At 45.0% G+C, this 20,829-nt stretch overlaps 1 protein-coding gene across 1 annotated transcript in view; it reads right to left on the bottom strand.

The window, feature by feature from the left end:
* The window catches only part of SLC1A2 (solute carrier family 1 member 2), a 140,862-nt gene that overhangs the window by 4,483 nt on the left and 115,550 nt on the right, over positions 1–20,829 (bottom strand). Inside the window, exons 8-9 of the mRNA XM_027115011.1 lie at positions 16,835–17,029; positions 12,709–12,843 (exon numbers count right to left, since the gene is read on the bottom strand). Coding sequence (XP_026970812.1) covers positions 12,709–12,843; positions 16,835–17,029 — 330 coding nt within the window. The remainder of the gene's footprint in view (positions 1–12,708; positions 12,844–16,834; positions 17,030–20,829) is intronic.

The following is a 20,829-nucleotide window of genomic DNA, read 5'->3' as shown; positions in this document are numbered from 1 at the left end:
GAGATAACAATCATACTTCTCTCATAAGCTCGTATGAAAATTAAATAAGACAATGTATGTAAATTGCTTAGCAAAATGTCTAATGAACGGTAAGCGCCCACTAAACAACAGGAAAAGAGAAAGGAGGAGGAGGGGAGGAAGAATTAGAGGGAAATAATGTGTCCAGATCTCAGAATTAGCTCCCAGACTGCAGCCATTCCTAGCTGTGTCCAGCAAGTCCTCTTGATTTAAACTGTTCTTCGAAGATTCCAGATTACCTCCACTTATTTTATTTACTAATTCTACAGGAAAGTGCAACCACCTGTGAATTCCCCCATAGTAGAAAATTCATCTTTTTTGTAAGGATCAAAACAACACTGCCTTCCCCCTGGGCCCCAGTCTGTCCCTAGCACACACATACACAGACACAGCTGTTGGGTAAGAAACCCAGTCACAATTTCCTCCCTGACCTATATGTGTAGTGCCTATGTGTCCTGAAAAAAACCAAAATGCTTTCTCTTGCGCTCTCTGTTAATTAAAAAAAAAAAAAATCTTCCAGAGGGCCTCTTGAACCAAGAAGGGTTGAGAAAAATCCTTCCTTAAATCTTGTTTCTCAGGTTCTGACTTGAAAAAAATAGGATGGTTGATAACATCCCCTCTTAGAACGTCAGCACCAGGAAAACTAATTAAGTTCTTAAGAGTAAGTTGTAGTCTCTCACCCATAAGTTTAAATCAGTGTGAAGAGTCCTTTTGACCAGGCTTATGAGACACTCAAAGCTCTAAAAGGAAGGATGCTGGAAAACCACAAAGAAAAGAAAGAAAAAGAAGGAGTTTAGGTAAAAATGCTGCTGAGACATCTTAGTTCAGGGCACGCTAGTCTTCAATTTAAAATAAATAAATAGGGCTTCCCTGGTGGCGCAGTGGTCGAGAGTCCACCTGCCGATGCAGGGGACACGGGTTCGTGCCCCGGTCCGGGAAGATCCCACATGCCGCGGAGCAGCTGGGCCCATGCGCCATGGCCACTGAGCCTGTGCATCCGGAGCCTGTGCTCCGCAACGGGAGAGGCCACAAGAGTGAGAGGCCTGTGTACCACAATAAAATAAAATAAAATAAAATAAATAAATAAATAAAGGAAGATACTAGAATTGGTTTAAGGCAAAGTGGAAACCTTAATAGGTTCTTGGAACTAAGGCCTAAAATAAATTCTAGTTGCTATGATGAAATCTATTTCTCATTAGAGAACAGTAATTATGAAGTTGTACTAGGAGGAGTCTGACCTGGTTCTCTTGCAAGGAACTTGGGAGCCAGCTGGCCTTCTGGTTTCAAGCAGGAAGATGCTGCCCATGAAAAAATAAAGATCAAAGCCCAGCTTCCACTCTCAGGGGCATCTCTCCATCTGAGAAGGCTCTTCCCCTCCCTTCCGCTTTGGAGAATCTGCCTCAGCGTGATAGTCTTAACATGAATGAAGACTGGGTCTTGAGGTCATCCACAGAATCAGGCTCTTGAAATCAAGATCACTAAGAAGCCCCAGTATAAGGAGGTGAGCAGGAATATGTATTAGGAAAAGCATGGACTCTGGAGGCAGGCTGACCTGGATGAAATGCCAGCTCTTCCCCTTACCTGTTGGACAACCTTGATCATACTTAACATTTGTGAGCCCTGGTTGTCTCATTCATAAAATGGAAATAATAAAAGTGTTCCCTACTTAAGGGTTGTTGTGAACAAAATGCTTAGCACAGTTCCAGACATTTAATAAGAACTCACAAAACATTAATTTTACATGATGTATACTTTTAATATCACTGTTAATCTTATCAAGTCAATTCATATATATTTTTGGCAGCTCCTAGGTAGAACATCCAAACATGCCTGCTTAAGCTACTCTCTACCCTGAAAACATTAACCCTATTTATAGCCCAATTCCTATGACAGCACACCCAACTAAACAGCTGAGTTATTTGTTCATCATGCAGTTGTAGTCTACTTTGTTGCTTTTCAACTATACTTTCCATCCCTCCTGGCCTGTGCTCTGAGCCATGCACCCAACACCCCTGATCAATTGCTAAATTCCAAAGAGCACTAAAGTCTTGGAGAGGAATGCTTTCAATACTCACTTATCTCATGGCCCAGAAGAATCTGCCTTACTGGCAAGTAGAGGGACCAAAGGTAATGGTGGTGGTGATGATGATGGTAGCTAACTTTTATTTGTATAGGAATATACCTTATAGATATTACCTCTATATCCTCATTTAATCCTCACCACAACTCTATAAGAAGGACTATTATCCACATTTAAGAGATGGAAACACTGAGGCCCAAAGAGAATAAGTGGCTTCCCAAAGTCACACACCCTAGTAGAGTCACAGAACCATATTTGGACACAGGCAACGTGACTCCAGAATCCCCGAACAGATGAACTGGTTTGCAAGGCAGAAAGAGAGACACAGATGTAGAGAACAAACACGTGGACACCAAGTGGGGAAAGCAGGGGCCGGGTGGCGGTGGTGGGATGAATTGGGAAATTGGGATTGACATGTATACACTGATATGTATAAAATAGATAATAAGAACCTGCTGTATAAAAATAAATAAATAAATAAAATTAAACTAAAAAAAAAAAGGATCCACTGTCTGCCATGTGACGCAAAGCACCCAGGAGCCAGGCAGTCCCGATTCTGAATGTAGCTCAGCCCCATACGAACGGTGGGAATCTAGCTCAGCCACATACGAACGGTGTGACCTGGGTGACTTCTCCAACCAGAATTTTTCTCATCCAGTCAAAATACCTACTTTACAAAACTTGGGGAAGATAATGCCAGTTCCTGATCCACAGCTCATACTCATTATGTGCTTTCTCCTTCCCCTTTTGGAGATAAGCATCACTCATATCACATCACGGGGGCAAAAGCACAAAATACTATGCTCAAGGGTTAATTACTTTTCCAGCGTAATGAAGCCATTTCCACTCAAATGAGTGATACAAGTTCACAAACTCCCCCTTCCTCAACTCTTGGCTTTCTTTGACACCAAACCCCACTCTCCTGAGCCGTCACTGAACCAAGTTTGGGGAACAGCATTTCTGGGTGAGTTCTCTCCAGATGTGCACGATGCTCATGTCTCTTCCATACGCTCAGGTCTCTTTGAATTTGAAGAGGAACTCTAGCCAATGGAAACAGTCACCAGGACAGTAATGGATGGAAGACAGAGTGGGGTGAAATCAAAGCAGACTAATGTTTGATGCCCAAATCAACATACAAAGGGCCCTGGACTTAGGGCCAAAACCCTAACCCAAGTGTTCTAACTCTCTCTCTTCTTACCTGAGCATGAAATAGGGAATGAGGCTAATTCCAACTTCACAAGAAGTTGCGAGGGTTAAGTGAAATGAGAGACACAATGGGAATGCCTTAAATACTCATTAAAGATTGCGGGAGCACATAAGCCTGAAAATGGCTAAGTGGAAACAAGAGAAGAATGTGGACTCTAATACTTGCTGAGTTCTTTGTTAGTTCATTGATTCATTCAACAGGTATATAACGAGCATCTTAGTGTGTGCGCTATGCCAGGTGTCCAAGCAGTAAAGAGCAAGAAAAGACCCTTTCTTTGTTCTCTTTTCTGGTAGGACCCACACTCTCTTTACTTGTCTGTATCCCCCACTAGAGCAAGATAAATATTCTAATAGGAATAAGTGCTGCGTTTTGTAGGCAGGACAGTTTATCTACACTTGGGCCCCAGCAAAGGCTTGAATAGAAGTGTCTTGAGTCAGGCGCTAAGGGTGGGTCTGAGATAATGAGCTAGAGAAAAGAGAGAACTAATACGTGTGAAATCTAAGAGGTGGGCGCCCTCAGGAGTGTTCAGGATGACTAGTGAGTACAGTGAGAGGCAGCAAGTAAGGACTGACCAAATCACGTATAGCCTTATCAGTCAAGTGCAGGAGTTAGAACTTTATCCCGTGTGTGACAAGGAGCCATGGAAGGGAAGGATCACGCTTGTTCCATTATAAAAGATGGCAAGACTGAAAGAGCAAAATCCACTTAGTGAAGATGTGGGGAATACGGAGAAAGATGAACTTGAGAGACATTTAGGAGACAGAATTACAGGACTTGAGGACTGATTGGTTATAGAGAATAAAAAAGAAAAAGAGTCAAGAATTCCTCCCGAGTTTCTGGTTTGGACAACCAGTGGACAGGGCTACCACATGTAGGGGACACAACTCGTTGGGGTGAGAAAGATTCTGGTATCATGTCCCGCAAGTGGTTGGGAATACGGACTAAAGGTCAGGAGAGACAGCTGAGCTACAGGTAGGAAATTAGGAGTCAACACCTAGAGAGGCCATGGATGGGGGCCAAGGCAGGTTCAGCTCATCCTTGGGGAGAAGTAGAGTGAGACAAGCAGACAATCGAGTCTAGAACCCTGAGGGACACCAACATTTAAGGACTGGGCAAAGGAGTAAGAGCCTGCAAAGGTGGCAGGAAATTAGAAGAGCCTGGGGGAAGAGTGTTTCAAAAATAGAGGTGTGAAGGACAATACCCATGATTGCCTGGAGGTCGGGTGAGATAAGGGAAACCAGTGTCTCTTGGTTTCAGCAACGAAGAGGCCATGATTGACCTGGCAAGGGTAGTTTTGATACAGAGGCAGGGACAACAGAAGCCTGCTCTCCATCGCTAGAAACTTGAATGAGAGATGAGGAAGAGGGCGTACTATGTAGAATCAACTTATTCAAGAAGACTGACTGAGACGGCGAGGAGACAGAACGGTAGACAGAGGCAGACGGAAGACAGAAATTTCAGTTTGCTCTTGAGGCCACCAGGGGAATATCTGACCAACTCTGGGGAAGTCCGATTCTGGCCAAAAGCAGGATATGGGGATTTATGGTTCACATGTGGAAAATTTCTCCACAGGCAAATACTTTCATTTTCTCTCCCAACAGCCCTGACCCGTTCATGAAACCCTGCTGACCTCTGGAGTTTTTAGGCTGCTTGGTAAAAAGAATTTTAGAGGGCTTGCTGTTATTCTTGGGTCTGGATGTGGTGTGTCAGGACCTTGAGAAGGGGACAGAGGTGAAGGCAGAATCTTTAACTGAATGAATTCACTACAGATGACATAGCTATTCTTTGGGGACTACCGGGAATCAGAACCAAGAGGGGAGCTTGACGAAGCCCCTTCACGCTGCGGCGCCGGGTCTGGTGCCCTGGAAGAAAAGCATTTGCAAGGTGCTCTCTCTCCTTCTCCTTCTTTCAGTCTAAATCTTCTGGCAGGAAGACGGTGGGATTGTCTGGAAGTCCTGCTCACAGACGAACAGAACCAAGGGGGCAGGGTCACTCAAGATTCATCTGGTCCCTGGTATTGGAGTGAACCACGTGAAATTCCCATTTTAATGAGTCCAGAAAGGCCGACTATTGGCAATTTCATACGAGTCAGCTTAATATTCATAAAAACAGATCACTGTGTCTGCCTCTCAGAATGCAGGGTGCACAGTGTGGCAGGTGGGTCGCCTGAGGCCCCAGACCTTGAGAAGGCTGGCACGGTTCCAGGCAGCTGAGAGCTCAAACCACATGGGATTAGGGAAGGGAAGAAGGACCCACAGAAGCATTGGTTAAGAGTGTGAATTTTGGACTCAAGCCTGGATTGCAATCCTGGCTCCAGCAGGATTAGCTGGGAAAACAGCTTTTTCCACTCAGTTTTCTCATTTGTAAAACACGGAAAGTCATGTCCACCTGCAAGCATGTGGAGAAGGTAACAACGGCTAACCCATACGGAGCGCCTGTCCTCTGAGAGGTCCTCAGCCAAACTCTGCCTACAAAAGGCTTCACAGGGCGCCTGACCCAAACTCAGCGCTCAACCTTAACTGCTCACCGCCATCATCATCATTAGTCCAAGCGAAAAGGGGAGCAAGTCACTTCCTATCTTACTCCTCCATCACGTCTTATACGTTCCTCTTTTGCACCTAGCACTGTGAGGATTTTTTGACCACATCTATCCCCATTACTAGACTATTAGCCCTTTGAGAGTTGATACCAATTCGTTTATGACATGGGTAGGACCTGGGGGAAGGAGGTAGGCAGGTATGTGAAGGACGCAGGGTGGGGATGGATCATTATTTAAGAAGTGGCAGATTAACTCTAGAAGGAGAACTGTCTTTTGTTTAGCGAACATCCAGTTGGATATTTTGGTGGTGAAAAGTTAGGATGCAGGACAAGATCTAGAAGAAGGAGAGAGACGCCGAGAGACACAAGATTCCCTTGCAGAGGAGAATGAGAGAGGTGTCTTGAAAGCTGGGGGAAGACACAGAGGAGGAGAGCCAGGAAGCCCAGCGAGGCAGGCAGAGACTGGAACTAAACAGGTGTAGGGAGAGGTTCCCCGTGTGGGGGACACTAAAGGATTTTTTTTTTTAAAGAAAATAAATGCCTATTATTAACATTTTACTTTCTGTAAATTAGTATTAGCAGTGATTACTTTAGAGAAACAAGACCTGAAATTATAGGGGCGGAAAAATTTTCCCTTCCTCCCTTCTAGATTCTTTGGCTGGTCTAATAATTATATTGAAAATTTAATTTTGTACATATACAATCGCTTCTCGGCCTTATGGCTAAGATCAAGTGTAATTTTGTACATATAGGAAAATTTAATTTTGTACATACCTGAGCCTTATAAAAATAGGAGACTCAAATGCAGTCAGGCAGTTGAGGTTTATATCCCATCCTAAGCTAAGGAAGGGGATAAGGGTCTGGGGCTTGAAAGGGGGGCGGGGAAACAATTCACAGGAAGAGAAAATATTTGGTAAAAAAATGTTTGCCCTGCCACGCAGGTAAGTCTCTCTGGTGAAAAAGTTCTCTCTGGTAATAGCATTCTTCCTGGTATAGGCCTCCTTTCTAAATTCTTGTAGGCAGTTAAGGGGAGGTAAAAAGCTTGTCTTGAGTCTGCTGGGTCTTGACTGCTTTCAGCTTAAAATAACCCACATGCCAACTGGCATTTTGCAGGGAGTCGCATATTCTGCTCCTTTTCAAGATTCAATTGTAGGTGAAGGGAGACTTCTCTTTCTCATTTTATAACTCTCCCGAGCTTGGTCCCTCCTCTCCCTTCCAGGAGCACATATTTCTTTTGTGAGCATTAAAACATGATTTCGCTGTGTGGAACTATCGGCCCGCCTCCACCCCACCCCCCGGATGGGCAATTACACTGTGTTGAGTCAGGGACACTTTAGCAGGGGAAGAAAAGACTTAGTCGAAAAGGATAAGGATGTCATGCTAAGGATGACAGAGAAAGAAGATGAGGTAAGATGCAGAAAAAAGGAGAAATCCGTGGAAATAGGAAATCAAAGCAAAAGGCTTAAACATGAGCCCCTAGACTCTTCAGAGATAGGGTAGATGTAGGGATTGGTGTCCACCAGACATGGAATGAGGGTTAAATCAGTTATGTGTGTCTTAAATAAGAGAACGAGAACACAGATGGGCAAGCCTGGAACATCTAAGGAATAGCTGGATTGTCTGACTTTCAATCCCAGTTCAGCCCTTTAATATCTACTAAACTGAGATAAGTTTCTTGGCTCTGAGCCTCAGTTTTCTCAACTGTAAAACAGGGATAATATTACTAGCTGCCTCATAATTTGCTGCAACTTTTTAAACAAGTCTGTGTAAAGTGCTTAGAACAATGTCTGATGATGAAGGGGCACTCACTGAGCATTAGTTGTCAGAGTCCTGTGTCCTTTTGATCTAGTTTCATTGCATGGACGCACATGATGTCAACCAGTGCTCAAAAAAGAGTAGAGATGCTCATATGCTACAGTCAGGAGCTGCTGCTCCCTAATTCTGGTCCATTGCTTCTGGAAGTCAGGTCCCTGGACCAATCATCAGCATCCCCTGGGAACCTGTTAGAAAAGCTACTTCTCGGGCCCCTCCCCAGATCTCCTGAATCTCCACGAGGTTTTGGTGCACGCTCGAGTTTGCGAACCAATGCTCCATTCCATCCTGGGAGGCTAATGAGGGAGCCTCTGAATGCCCGCTGCAGGGTGGAGGCGCCCTCAGGCTTCCTTATAAGTGCCGTCTCAAGTATACCCCCTCATGAGCAAATATGTCCCCAGGAACAATCTCACTAGCAGTCCCATGTGATAAGTGGGCCATAGATGCACTTGGCTTTCCTTTTCCCAGACCCAGTTATTTATCATCTCTTCCTGGTATTGGCCCACAGTTCTCCTTCCATCCTGAATCCTTCAGAGAGAGAGGGGTGTCACAAGATCTCATAAACACCTGCCAAGGACTCCTGTTACAAAGGGCTTCTTAGATTCTGGGGAAGGTTCTGTTTTTACCAGCCCCACCCATCCGGTGTTCTAGGACTCGGATACTTTTCAGGGCTCAGAATCTTGGTTTCCACCATGACATTTACAGAGCAGCTAAGCCTGTTCATTGAAAAACGTCCAGGGCTCGGCGGGCAGTAATGAGGCTGGCTGATCTCCAGCAGCTGGCAAACACTCTGGCACGTTAAATGTCACTGCGGGCTTTGTTTGGTTTTAAATTGAAAAGTTGAAAGCTTACAAATTGAAAGCTTACAAACCTTGCCTGGGGAGGAAAAGAAACGCCCCCCTGTTCTTTGTCTCTGCTCTCCCTCCACAGACTACGTGTTACCAGGGAATCCCTGCACCCCCTCTCTCAACTCATGCCCCTGCCCCACTCACACGCTGATGGGCACCCAACAGCCACGGCGCCCATGACCAAGAGCGTGTTTCCAGAACTCCTCTTGCTGGTGACAAAGAATGTGGAACCATTCCTAATTCAAAGCAGATCTGACCTAGCTACAGACCCCTATGCACACTTTCCCAGGATCCTCTACCCGCCCTTCTTCTTTGCTTCTGAAAAGGAACGTTCATGCTTATTGTATACAAACATCCGTCACCAGCAGAAGCCTAGTCTGGGTCTTAAAACTAGAAGGGCACTCAAGGGCATGGGGTCTAGACTGTGCTTCCAAGCCGGTAAGTTACTGTTCCCATTGTACACACGACACAGCTGAATCCAGAGAGTGAGTAACTCGCCCGCAGCCCCACAGCGACCAGGTGCAGAGCTCAGACCCAGGGCTCCTGCCTCTGCCTTTCTTCCCTTGATCACGGGGCCTCTTTCCATCTGAGATCAGACCCCAGAACTCGAGGCGAGCCTTCAATCACTCTTCCCTTTCCAGCTGCAGCCTGGGGTAGAGTTTTCTCAAATGCAATTTCATCAGTAGAGTTAATCCAAATGTATCATCATTTTCTTGTTGTTCTGCCAGCACGTTTCAGCCCCGGAGTTGAGACGCCCTGCTCTGGGTGCAAGTGTGAGCACCTGAGCGCCCATTCGCTAACATTTAGGTCAGGAGGAGACAGGGTCTTGAATGTTTCATGAGGTGACTCTCCTCCAACAGGCTTGGAAGCACATGACTGTCAGAAAGACAGGGCCCACAGTGAATGACCTGGGGGGGTGGGGCTGGAGGACTTGAATTCTAAGAGTGGCTGAGACCTTGATTGTATCCCATTTGTCCCCACTTAACCTGTTTGTTTTGTTTTGTTTTAGTCCTGGGAGAGGGGAAAAACCAGGTCAAACAAAAAATTCTCTGATTAGCATGTAGAACCGGGGGTGACCCGAATTGGTCTGTTTTCCCCAACGTCTCTGACTCTGGACCCCTCTGTTCCTCCTCCCCACTGTTAGATCTGCTGGGTACCAACTAGGATGCTGTGTGCGGTGGCGTGAAGGGCCCTGACCTGGCCACACAAGCTCCCCTGTGCCTTTTGATGCCCAGTTTCCTCATCTGTTAAACACACCATAGTGATCTTTAAGGATTAACTTTAAACTGATGTAAAGAGTATGGATGGGGAGGGGGAAGGGTAAGCTGTGACAAAGCGAGAGAGAGGCCTGGACATATATACGCTACCAAACGTAAGGTAGATAGCTAGTGGGAAGCAGCCACATAGCACAGGGAGATCAGCTTGGGGCTTTGTGACCGCCTAGAGGGGTGGGATAGGGAGGGAGGGAGGGAGGGAGATGCAAGAGGGAAGAGATATGGGAACATATGTTTATGTATAACTGATTCACTTTGTTATAAAGCAGAAACTAACACACCATTGTAAAGCAATTATACTCCAATAAAGATGTTAAAAAAAAAAAAAGAGCATGGTGGTACCACCAAATATCTGCTCCTTTCCTTCATTCCTGATAACACAAGTACATTTTTCCACTTAAATGCATTTGCATTATAATGGAGGCAGCATCTATAATAATAACTGTTAAAGAGATGAATCTCTAATGGTGGATTTCAAGCCTCAGCAACAAGCCCAAGAAGAGAATAGGCAATGTAATTGGAGCAGGCAAAGGACCCTCGATGACAACGAAAGTTCAAGGGGCAAAGAGGCAGGGGGCTCAGTAAGCCGAAGCCACAAGGGAAGCAGCTGGGACTTTAATAGCTTCCTCTGTCTTTCTTCATGTGTAGAAAGGCCCCTGGTTATCACGCAGCAGCTCTGTGGGTGACTTTTAGCATGCATTTATTGAGCTCCTGCTGTGTGCTCTGTCCCCAAGCGGTTGCCACTGTCTTCATTTCCTCTTTGTCCTCCTCCTAACCAAATCCAACCCCACCCCTCTGTCTCCATCCTATTCCCTCCAAATCCTTCCACGATTCACTGCCACCGAATCTCAGCTGCCCCCATGACTGCCCCGTCTGAATGGACCTCATGAGAAAGATTGCCCCTTGGGGCCAGCGTAGGGCACAGAGAGCAACCAAGGTGGCGCTGAGGACCCCGCCACCCCCGCCTGAGACGGGCAGGGACAGATAAGAGTCATTTCCTTTGCTCGTCACCTTCCCACTAAAGGCATTTCCAGAGCATTTCTCTGGTGACGGAAGAACCAGTCAGGAAGATCCGTGCCCTTCCTCGCAGCCCTCCTGAGTTGAACAGATTCAGTGCACGTCTCAGTTCTAACCTAAACTTCAACAGCAAGCAAGCTTTCTGGAAAGACCAGGCTTCCTTCTAGCCTTCCCAGATGTCCTTCTTCCCTTCAGTCACTTGCACGTTTCTCTCTTTGGAAGGGTGGTTGTAGAAGAGTGCAACTTGTTTTAGCATCGAGGAAACTCAAGTCCATAAAATGTGGCTTCTGGCTCTTAAAATCTTTGTCAATAAATGTCAGAAAGATTGCTAATGGAATGTAGGGTAATAAAAAGAAAATAAGTGTGAGCACTTTGGCCTTGGATCTCTGCACTTGTTACTCCGAGCCTCTGACTTTGAAGCCAATGGCATCCCCCAGCTCCTGTCACTTAGCTCCAGTGCTGGACCAGAAGTATCAGTGTACATCCTATAGAATATCAGAGCCCCAGTGAGACCTTAGCAAGAATTGATTCCAACCTCCTTTTGGGGGACCATCTGGCTAGACTGACCCACCTTTGGGAATGGGCTGAGAGTCCCACACTAGGACAATGCCCTTCACTGGGAAAGGGAGCTGGGCTATGTAGACACTGTCAAGTTCAAGCATCTCTGCATGGCCTCAAGGCTGTCCATCTTGCCTCACCTTTTACCACTCCTTGCCTTACACTTTGTGCTCCAACAATACCAAACCACTCATAGGTCCCCATACGATTTGTTGCCTCCGTGCCTTTGTGCGGGCTGGCCTTGACCAGAAAGTCCTATTGCCCCCAACACAGTTATGGACACCTGGGTAACTTCTACTTACCCGTTATGATCCAGCTCAGCTGTCACTGCCTTTAGAAGCTTGAATGCGGCCATGATTATGAATTGGTGGCCTCCAAAGCCAAGCAGACCTAGGGCCCAACCTCCACTCATTCTCCCTAAACCTCAGGCTTCTTATCTATAAAATGGCGGTTGCTAGAGGCAGCGGCGAAGGGCTCCACGCAGCAGCTGGCGCATCGTAGGCCCTCAAACTCAGCAGCCATCTTCCTTGTTTTCTGACTTCTCCACTCTGCCCTTCCATCCTAGACTGGGATGTGTGTCTGTCTCCGTCGCTATTCTTCTATGTGTGTGCTCTTTTAAAATCTACTTTGTTGAAGTGTAATTTACATACAATAAAATGTACCCATTTTAAGCGTGTGGTATGGTGAGTTTCGACAAATGTGGACACCTGTGCATACCTGTGTACGTGGAACATTTCTATCCCTCCTAAAGCTTTCTTTGTGCCCTTCCCAGTCAATCCTCATGCCTCTACTTCTGGGCCCAGGCAACCATGATCTCTTTCTATTGCTAGAGATTATATTGTCTTTCCTAGAGCATCATAGAAATGGAATCATACAGTATATATTCCTTTGTGCTTCGTTCACTCAGCATAGTGCCTTGAGATCCTTTGCCTGCTTTGGTAAGGGTCCCTTATAGCACAGGCTCCGGATGCGCAGGCTCAGTGGCCATGGCTCACGGGCCCAGCCGCTCCGCCGCATGTGGGATCTTCCCGGACCGGGGCACGAACCCGTGTCCCCTGCATCGGCAGGCGGACTCTCAACCACTGCGCCACCAGGGCAGCCCCCATTATAGCGTTGCTTTTAACTTTGTCTTATAATTTACCTGCTTCCTCCGCTAGACTCTGAAGCCCTCACAGATTCTTTTCCTTCTCTGGTTCCCAAATAAGCACTCAGCAGATGTTGGAAGGAAGAAAGGAGGAGGGAAACAGGGGAGTTCTCAGGGGGATTGGTGAAGATCCTGGCTGCAGCCCTGCATCTTGTCCACCCCTGGGAGGCAGTGTTCACATCCCCAGCAGAAGCACACACACAGACACTTACAGCAGCCAGTCCACAGCCACCAGCAGGCTGATGTCCTCGGTCGGCAAGCCCACAGCCGTCAGAATGAGGAGCATGGTGACGAGCCCGGCACTGGGGATACTGGCTGCCCCAACGCTGGCCAGCGTGGCCGTGAGGCTGTGAGAACAGAAAAGGCCGGGTCAAGGGAAGAGAAAGTGGTCTTGGCAAAACCATCCCTGGCAGGCAATTCTCGGCTCTCATTTCTGCCGGCAATCATAAAATCCCCTTCTCCTCCCAAGGAATAAAGAAATCTGGAGGACCAAGACCCAGGAAATAGGGTCTATTTGGATGCTGCTTAACCTTGGTGGAAACTCATAAATTCATGGATGAGAGTCTTACCCCCATCACGACATCCAGTTCACTGAATATATCACAGGGCTCAAACAAGGTAAGCATGGCTCTAAAAGCAGGCAAGGAAATAGTAAAGAAGAAAAACAAGTCACCCTTCATCCTTCCACAGGAACACCACAGCATTCACTTCTGCTCACCCCTTTACGTCTCTGTGAGAAGCAGAGACTTCTAGTCTGCGTGGCAAGAGTCTGAGAAGGTTGCCAAGGTTAACATGAGAACTCATAACAGCGAGTATCCAGACTCAACTGAGTGGACATCGGGGGAACAAATCAAAAGAATTCCAAAGGGCATTAAGGTTCAGATGCCTGGACGTTCCACCATGGGCTGGAAGATACATTATTCAGAAAGAGGGTGCCAAGACATGACAATAAAATAACAGGAGGCTTTCCTTCTGAAGCATCTCATCCCTTGCTTTCCAAGCAATGCCTAGGGCATACTCAGCACCATTTTGAAGTCGTCTCCGGAAGAGGGTTTAATCTAGGGTTCAAGGGCCCTGTCTAGACACCAGAGGGCCTCTGTGGTCCAGCAAAGGGCAGTGACTTTTTCTCCTCTTTTCCGGATGTTAATTATAAAAGCTATCATCATTTCTAAATGGAAGGAGGCTTATGAAAACATGGATTTGCAACTTGCTTTTCTAGCTGCTGAAAAGAAAAAAGGGGCTGCTTTCTTTGTGGTTATATGATTCCAGAATTTTTTTGGTAGGTCTTCGGGCTTGAAACTAAGAATCAGACTCCCAAACTGGTTTGCCAACTGGTGTGTCCAAGCTCAGAATCCTGGTCTTACGGTCAAGAGGAACCCAAATTTACTTACTCTTACATATGAGGAAAGAAAGGTCCTGGGAGGTCTTGTGTTTTGCACTGGTTTTTCCACATTGCCATCCTTCCCACATTTAGGCTTTCACAGAATAGACACTTCCACTAGGTGGGATCTAGAACCCATCTTTGCTTTTCCCCTGCTCCATTAACATGGAGTTGTTGTCAGGGTTTAAAGAACTCCATTTTGGTGGGAGATCCATCTAGGTCATAGGAGGTAGTAGCGTGTAGTGGTTATCAGTGAAGGTTCTAGAGTTGAATGACCTAGGTTCAAATCCCAACTCTGCCACTTAACCACATGACTTTGGGCAACTTACTTAACCTCTTTGTGCCTTGATTTTCTTATCTGTAGAAAAGAAGATAACAATGGTGTCTCACTTGTAGAGGCATCAGGAGCTCAGAAATAAAGCACTTAGAAGAGGCCAGCACATTGCAACCGGAGCTGCTTTGCAATGAAAACATCCTTAGTCCTGAGAGATGGCAGGTGGGAATTCTCAGTCATTTTCCCAAGATGGATAGAACACCAGGGAAGGGGAGCTTCCCAAGTTCCAATGATCTTGGCCTAGGCAATTTTGTTTACATCAGTTGCTTCTATTACATGAGTCACTCTTACACATCCCTGTGTACTGTGGCCACATTGTCTTGTTACCCCTTGGTTGTGTGAGACAAAATCCTATAAAGAAATCTTCCTGGTGGCTGGTTCTCTTTCTGTTCCTCCATCCCAATTATACCCTCACCTGACCACAGGTGGAGTGTCTGGGGCATTGTAAGTCCTGTGAAAGCTCCCTGGGCGGTGATCTCCCCATGTCCTTTTATCCCCTCCTGCTTTTCCTGTCCTCCCCTGACTCATTTCCCTATGGCTGGTTCTTGGATGTTGTACAAGTTACCACACACACACATTAATCACAGCAGAATGTCACAGTAACCCTGCAAGGTACATACGGTAGTACCACTGATTGGAAGGGTGGAGAAACTTAGGGTCACACAGCTTGAACATGGTCTGCTGGGATTTGAACACTTGTCTGCTTGATTCCAATACCACACTGGCTTTTGATGTCCCTTGATTCCTCCTCACATTGAAAACGCTATGACTTAATGAATTTGCTGAGAATTCCTGGCCACTGTTCTCCTGCCTGCAGGGAAATGAAAAGATGAGGAATGTACTTGGAAGCACAGCAATGAAGCTGGACTTGGCTATATTTTTCTGACTAAATTGAAGACATTGAACTACATACACTCCATGGAGAGGGGGCGGTCCCCCCAGAGACAGCCCTTGTGACATGTACAGATATGGCAGATTCAGCTGAAGTTGCCAGGGGCACAAGTATTAAATATATTTGCCCAACTTTATCCTTTGTCCAGTGAAAATTCTCAGTCGTATCATTGTTAAAATAAAGGATAAATTTAAATAATTCAAGCACAGTCTCAACCACCTGGTCACTCCCTGGTACATCCTCCCACCTCTAAGTCCTCATCTAATGGTGTGAGCTTGATGCGAAGCATGGTTGCTTCATCAATGGGGAGAATTCAGGGCCATTAAGAAGCTCTATTTGTCTTTGAATTTTCAAGCAAGGGAGATTGGCAGTCTCACATGCAATCTGTTAGGACAGGACTTAGATGGCTTGATAACCTGACCCAAAGCACGTTTTCCACTGAGTAACATCACGGCACTCACTATATCATAGTCACATTTTTCTTTCATATCCTAGGAGTACTGTATTTTATTAAGCATCAGTAATAGTAATAATACTAGTAGCTAACATTTATTGACAGGTGACTATGCTCTCAGCCACACTAGAATATATGATTATTGTACCCATTATACAGGAAACTGAGGCTCCCCTACAGTACTGCTATGGGCTGAGTTGTGTCCCCCCTGAATTCATTTGTTCAAGCCCTCACCTCCAGTGTGATGGTGTTTGGAGATACAGCCTTGGGAAGTAATTAGGTCATGAAGGTAGAGCCCTCATGATGGGATTAGTGTCCTTATAAGCAGAGATGTAAGAGAGCTCACTCTCTCTCTCCATGCACCAAGGTAGGGCCATGTGAGCAAACATCTAGAAGGCAGTCATATGCAAGCCAGGAAGAGGACATTCACCAGGAGCTGAACCCGCCGGCCCCTTAATCTTGGACTTCCCAGCCTCCAGAACTGTGAGAAGTAAACATCTGCTGTTTGAGCCATAGTCTATGGTATTTTGTTACAGCAGCCCGAGCTGACTGAGACAAGTACATACCTCATAGGGTGGTTGTGAGGATTAGATAAATTAATATATGTAAGTAGGTGTGATCTTTAAGTTTGCAGAGAAGCGATGTGTTTTTAGTGACGTCTTGGAAAAGTATTCTTTCTGAATTTTTTAAAATGATGAATACATATGGTAAAAATACCTTTAGTAAAAACAACAAAAAATATTTGCTGTTTATTTGTAATATAATGTTATGCTATATTGAGGAATCTCTTCCTCCCCGTATTTCATCATTTTTGCCGTCACTCCTTGGAATGCTGAAGGGAACATATTTTAATGAAAGAGAAACTGGATCCAGAGTCAGTCGATGTTGGCCCCAGTGACAGCCCTGCTGGCTCGTTACTGATGGTATTATAGCCTCAGACAAACTACCACGCCCCTTGAAGCCTGTGCTTCCTCATCTATTAAATAATAGAAATAACTGCCTTGCAATGTCACAGGATTGTTAAAAAATCAAATAATATCAAATTTCTGAAGCAATTTCACATGGGCAATACAAACATAAGGCATTAATATGAGCCTGATTCCTTCTGAACCAATCTTCCCTTTGAGCCTGCCAGTAGTTCCTCTTCTCCTTTACTTCCCTCACCATTCTTCTAACTGGAGAACAGCAGTTCAAGTGGCCTCTGTGAAATGGAGTTAGCATGGAAGGGGATAAGGTCAAAAGTTGTTTCAGTGCTTCACACCACCCATTTCACTCACCTTACGGTCACAATCTGGCCTCCATCTAGGATGACGCCATTCATCTGGGCTATAAAGATGGCGGCTACGGCTTCATAAAGGGCTGTACCGTCCATGTTAATGGTTGCTCCAACTGGTAGGACAAATCTGGTTACACGCTTATCAATCCCCAGATTTTCTTCTAGGCAACGGAAGGTGACGGGCAAAGTTCCGGCACTAAGGGGCAAAGAGAGAGAGAGAGACAAGAGTTATGTCCATTTTAGAGAAGCAAGACAAAGCACAAACCGAAATGCCACCACAAAGCTTTCGTTCTTTTGTTCCAATCAATGTGACTTGAAAAAAGCAGTGTCTGGAGCTAAATTAAAAACCATTGATTTGCCATATAGGCCATTACAGAGTATTGAGTAGAGTTCTGTACTCCAGTAAAAATTTAAAAAATAAAATCCAAATAAAATTTAATTCTAATAATAAAGATAAAAAAGCCCATTGATTTGGGGTCTCAAATACAATCTTATTAACATGGTAATAGTCAGCAAAATATTTTTGTTGGTTCTAGCTTTTGAGATCTACTCAGAGCTTCAAGTTCTCCTTTCCCTTTGGTCATTGTTTCCATCTTGGATTAAATATTGAAGCCCATGTGATTGCCCACATCAATTGGGCTGCCAAAATAAAGTGTCAGAAAAGGATCAGCTACCAACAGTAAGATGGAATGAGGAATTCTTGAATGACCCATAATTTCATGCTAGAAACACTGTTTCCAACAAGATGACTACACGGGTTGTATCTAGCCCCTGGGAATTGCCCTGAGCCGGGCCTGCTAATGTTGAGAAGGCTGGACAAATATGTTAATGACCATTTAGCAAGAGTCCAAGCTTCTAGCAATTCACTGGGGACCCTCACAGACAGTCCAGCTCCCTGATAAATGGTCATTGCCAATTCTACAGTCTCTCCAATGACATAGGGCAGAAAAGCCTGTGCTCTGGAGCTAATCAAAGACCCAACATGGAGTGACTTCACCCCCACTCCTCCCAGACATGGGATGGGAATTCACGACCATATGAATCAATTTCAAAGGCCAGAACTCCTGACATGTTCTGTGCCTTCTAAAACAGGAGACCTATAAGAGTAAGTGTTGCTGAAAGCCAGAATATTATTTCCATGTGGATAGAGGTGATGGGAGGGCAGGCGGATTTGCTTCAAAGTTTAAGTGATATGGAAAGCAATGTAGAACATTCCAACTGCCATGGGAGTACCCTGTGGTCCATTCTCTTCTCTCTTATTCAAACGTTAGCAAACTGTCCCCAGTGCAGACAGCACATTTTTCTCTCTTGCATTTACAGCCTTAGTCATAGCTCCCTCCTTCTACTTGTCAGAATTAGGGCTCCAGCCAAGCTGGACAAAGACATCTGCAGAGGTGTCAGTTTCTCAGAGAGTGGGACAGGACCGTCAGCTGCAGGCACGCTAAGTAAAATGCAGATTCCAGGGCCCACGCAGAACCATAAAAGTCCCTAAAGTTCTAAAATTAGGGTCTCCTAGATCTGCATGTTATCAACCCATGGACCCACAAGCCCTATTAACAACCTTAGGGAAACCAGAGTCATCTTACTGGAACATTCTTTGTGATTTTAGGTCAAGGGTCTTTCTCATGCCTCCTCTTTGGTCTTAGGTGGGGAGAAGAAATGGATGCTTGGAGATCTCTCATTACCAAAGCCTTATAAACCCAGGGAGAAAAGTTGGAGTCTGGCCTCATTCACATGCTGGGCTGCCATCGTACCTGGCTTGCTGCCCCAGCTGTTTTAATGAGAAGTTAGTGTCCCTTTATTCCTCTCTCACACACTCCCAGCCCTTTCCTAAGACCCCTTTGAGGTTACCAGGACACCATGACTAGCCTGAAATGGCAGCAAGGCTATGGTTGGCAGCTGAATTCTCATCGGTATGAATCTAAGGACACTGCTGGGAGGACTGGAACATATCCATTATCATTACTGCATTCATTTTCCCACAGTGTCATCAAAGGGTCTTTAGACAATTCAACAGATTGGAAGAAACAACTGGTAAGGCATGAAAATATTCTTAATGTCACTACCGGACAGGCTTTGTGTCTTAAAAATCCATATGTACCCCATCAGTCCAAACTGGGACTTGAGAATTTTAACTCTTTCCTGTGTTAACAGGCTGACATTCTGACATTGTTTTTTTGGTTCCTGCCTCAGTGGCCATATGACAGTCTTCAAACGAATAATAACTGTCTGGTACTTGAGATTCTTCTTGTTTTTATCCAGATTAGTTTTAACAGCGCACTCGGAAGTCAGAGGGATGCAGAGAGACGTGTCGCAGACCATCCCCACTCCATTCAGCTGCCCTGACACCAGCCTCTGTGCCTATTGAGAAAACGGGGTCAACCCTTCCCCTGCACATCCCCATTCAGTCCAACGTCTGAGGAGGTGGAAAGTATATTTAGCGCTGGCTGTCCCAGGGCTTTTCCCCTGTGGTCATAAGGGCAAATAAACCCTGAGTTAATTCTTAGTACCTGACTCCTGCTACAGTGACTTTTTTAAAAAAGAAATTCCTCATCTAGGCAAGAGCCACATTTTAACCAAAGATTAAAACCATATTTTTTTTTCAGATGAAATACAGGGCAAGGGGGAGATATGAGTCTAATGTTTGTGGTCTTGGTCAGATAACCCAAGATTTTGTCTTTGATTTAAATATGATTTTGGGTTTCCCCTATGCTTTTAAGATTTACCTTTGTCTTATAAAGGGGCTAGGATAATTGTCTAGTCATTCAAAAGAAAAGATAATGATAATATTTTGAAATAGTGTAGTATCAAAACCATAAAGGTATTGGAAGAAAATATAAAGTTATATTTTATAATCTTTGGCAGAAAAGATATCCCTAAGCAAAATCAAAGTTCTAAATACCAAAGGAAAACACTGACGACTTTGACTACATACAAATTAAAACCTGCTAGTGGCAAAAAGCGCTGTAAGGGCTTCCCTGGTGGCGCAGTGGTTGAGAGTCCGCCTGCCGATGCAGGGGACACGGGTTCGTGCCCCGGTCCGGGAAGATCCCACATGCCGCAGAGCAGCTGGGCCCGTGAGCCGTGGCCGCTGTGCCTGGGCTCCGCAACGGGAGAGGACACAGCAGTGAGAGCCCGCGTACCGCAAAAAAAAAAAAAAAAAAAAAAAAGCGCTGTAAGTTTTTCAGACAAATGTCAAGTGAAGGGGGACACTATTTACAACATATGACACATGAGTTGATATTTCTATACATGTAGAGAGCTGAAAACCAATCAGGAAAGGATAAACACCCCAACAGGAAATTAAGCTCACAAACAATTCACAGGGCAGAAGAGGGGAGGGAAGGATGGTCAAAAAGAACATAAAAAAGATGTTTCCCCTCACTAGTAATCAAAATAATGCAAATTCAGTGAGATCACTTTTCACCAATAGGATTTGAAAGTATTAAAGTGACAGATAATGTTCAGTGTTGATGAGCAGGTGAATAAAGGCACACTCGTACCCAGTTTGTGGGTACATAAATGAGTGTACTTTTCTAAATAGTAATCTGGTGACATGTTTCAAAACCATCAGGGTGCTTACCACTGGATTCAGAAATTCCACTTCTAGAAATTTATCCCGAGGGGATCACCAAACATCCTTGCAGAAATGTATTTACAAGGATGCTTGTCACTGCCCTGTTTAATAGACAAGGTTTAAATGTACATTTGGGGTGGGGGATGTATTGTAGTACCTACAGTATATTATTATGAAGTTTAAAAATAGTAGTAATAGATATGTAGTAATAGATATAGTAAGAGCTATATTAATAGATATAACATAACTTTTATGATATGTTGACCAGTGAAAATAGCAGTGTACAATATCTATACATAATAAGACCTGGAAATGTACATAACTGTAAAGATTAACAAAAAGGTTACTACCAGTTATCAGTGGTGTTGCCCATTCTTCTTCCTCCAAAATTTTATACACTGTCTGAACTTTTTCATAAT

This window comes from Aethalodelphis obliquidens, unplaced genomic scaffold (assembly GCF_003676395.1).
Source record: "Aethalodelphis obliquidens isolate GAN/ISIS:26980383/991018 unplaced genomic scaffold, ASM367639v1 scaffold14, whole genome shotgun sequence".
Classification (NCBI taxonomy): Eukaryota; Metazoa; Chordata; class Mammalia; order Artiodactyla; family Delphinidae; genus Aethalodelphis; species Aethalodelphis obliquidens.
The sequence above is the reverse complement of the archived record's forward strand: the minus strand, read 5'-3'. Positions and strand labels throughout refer to the sequence as shown.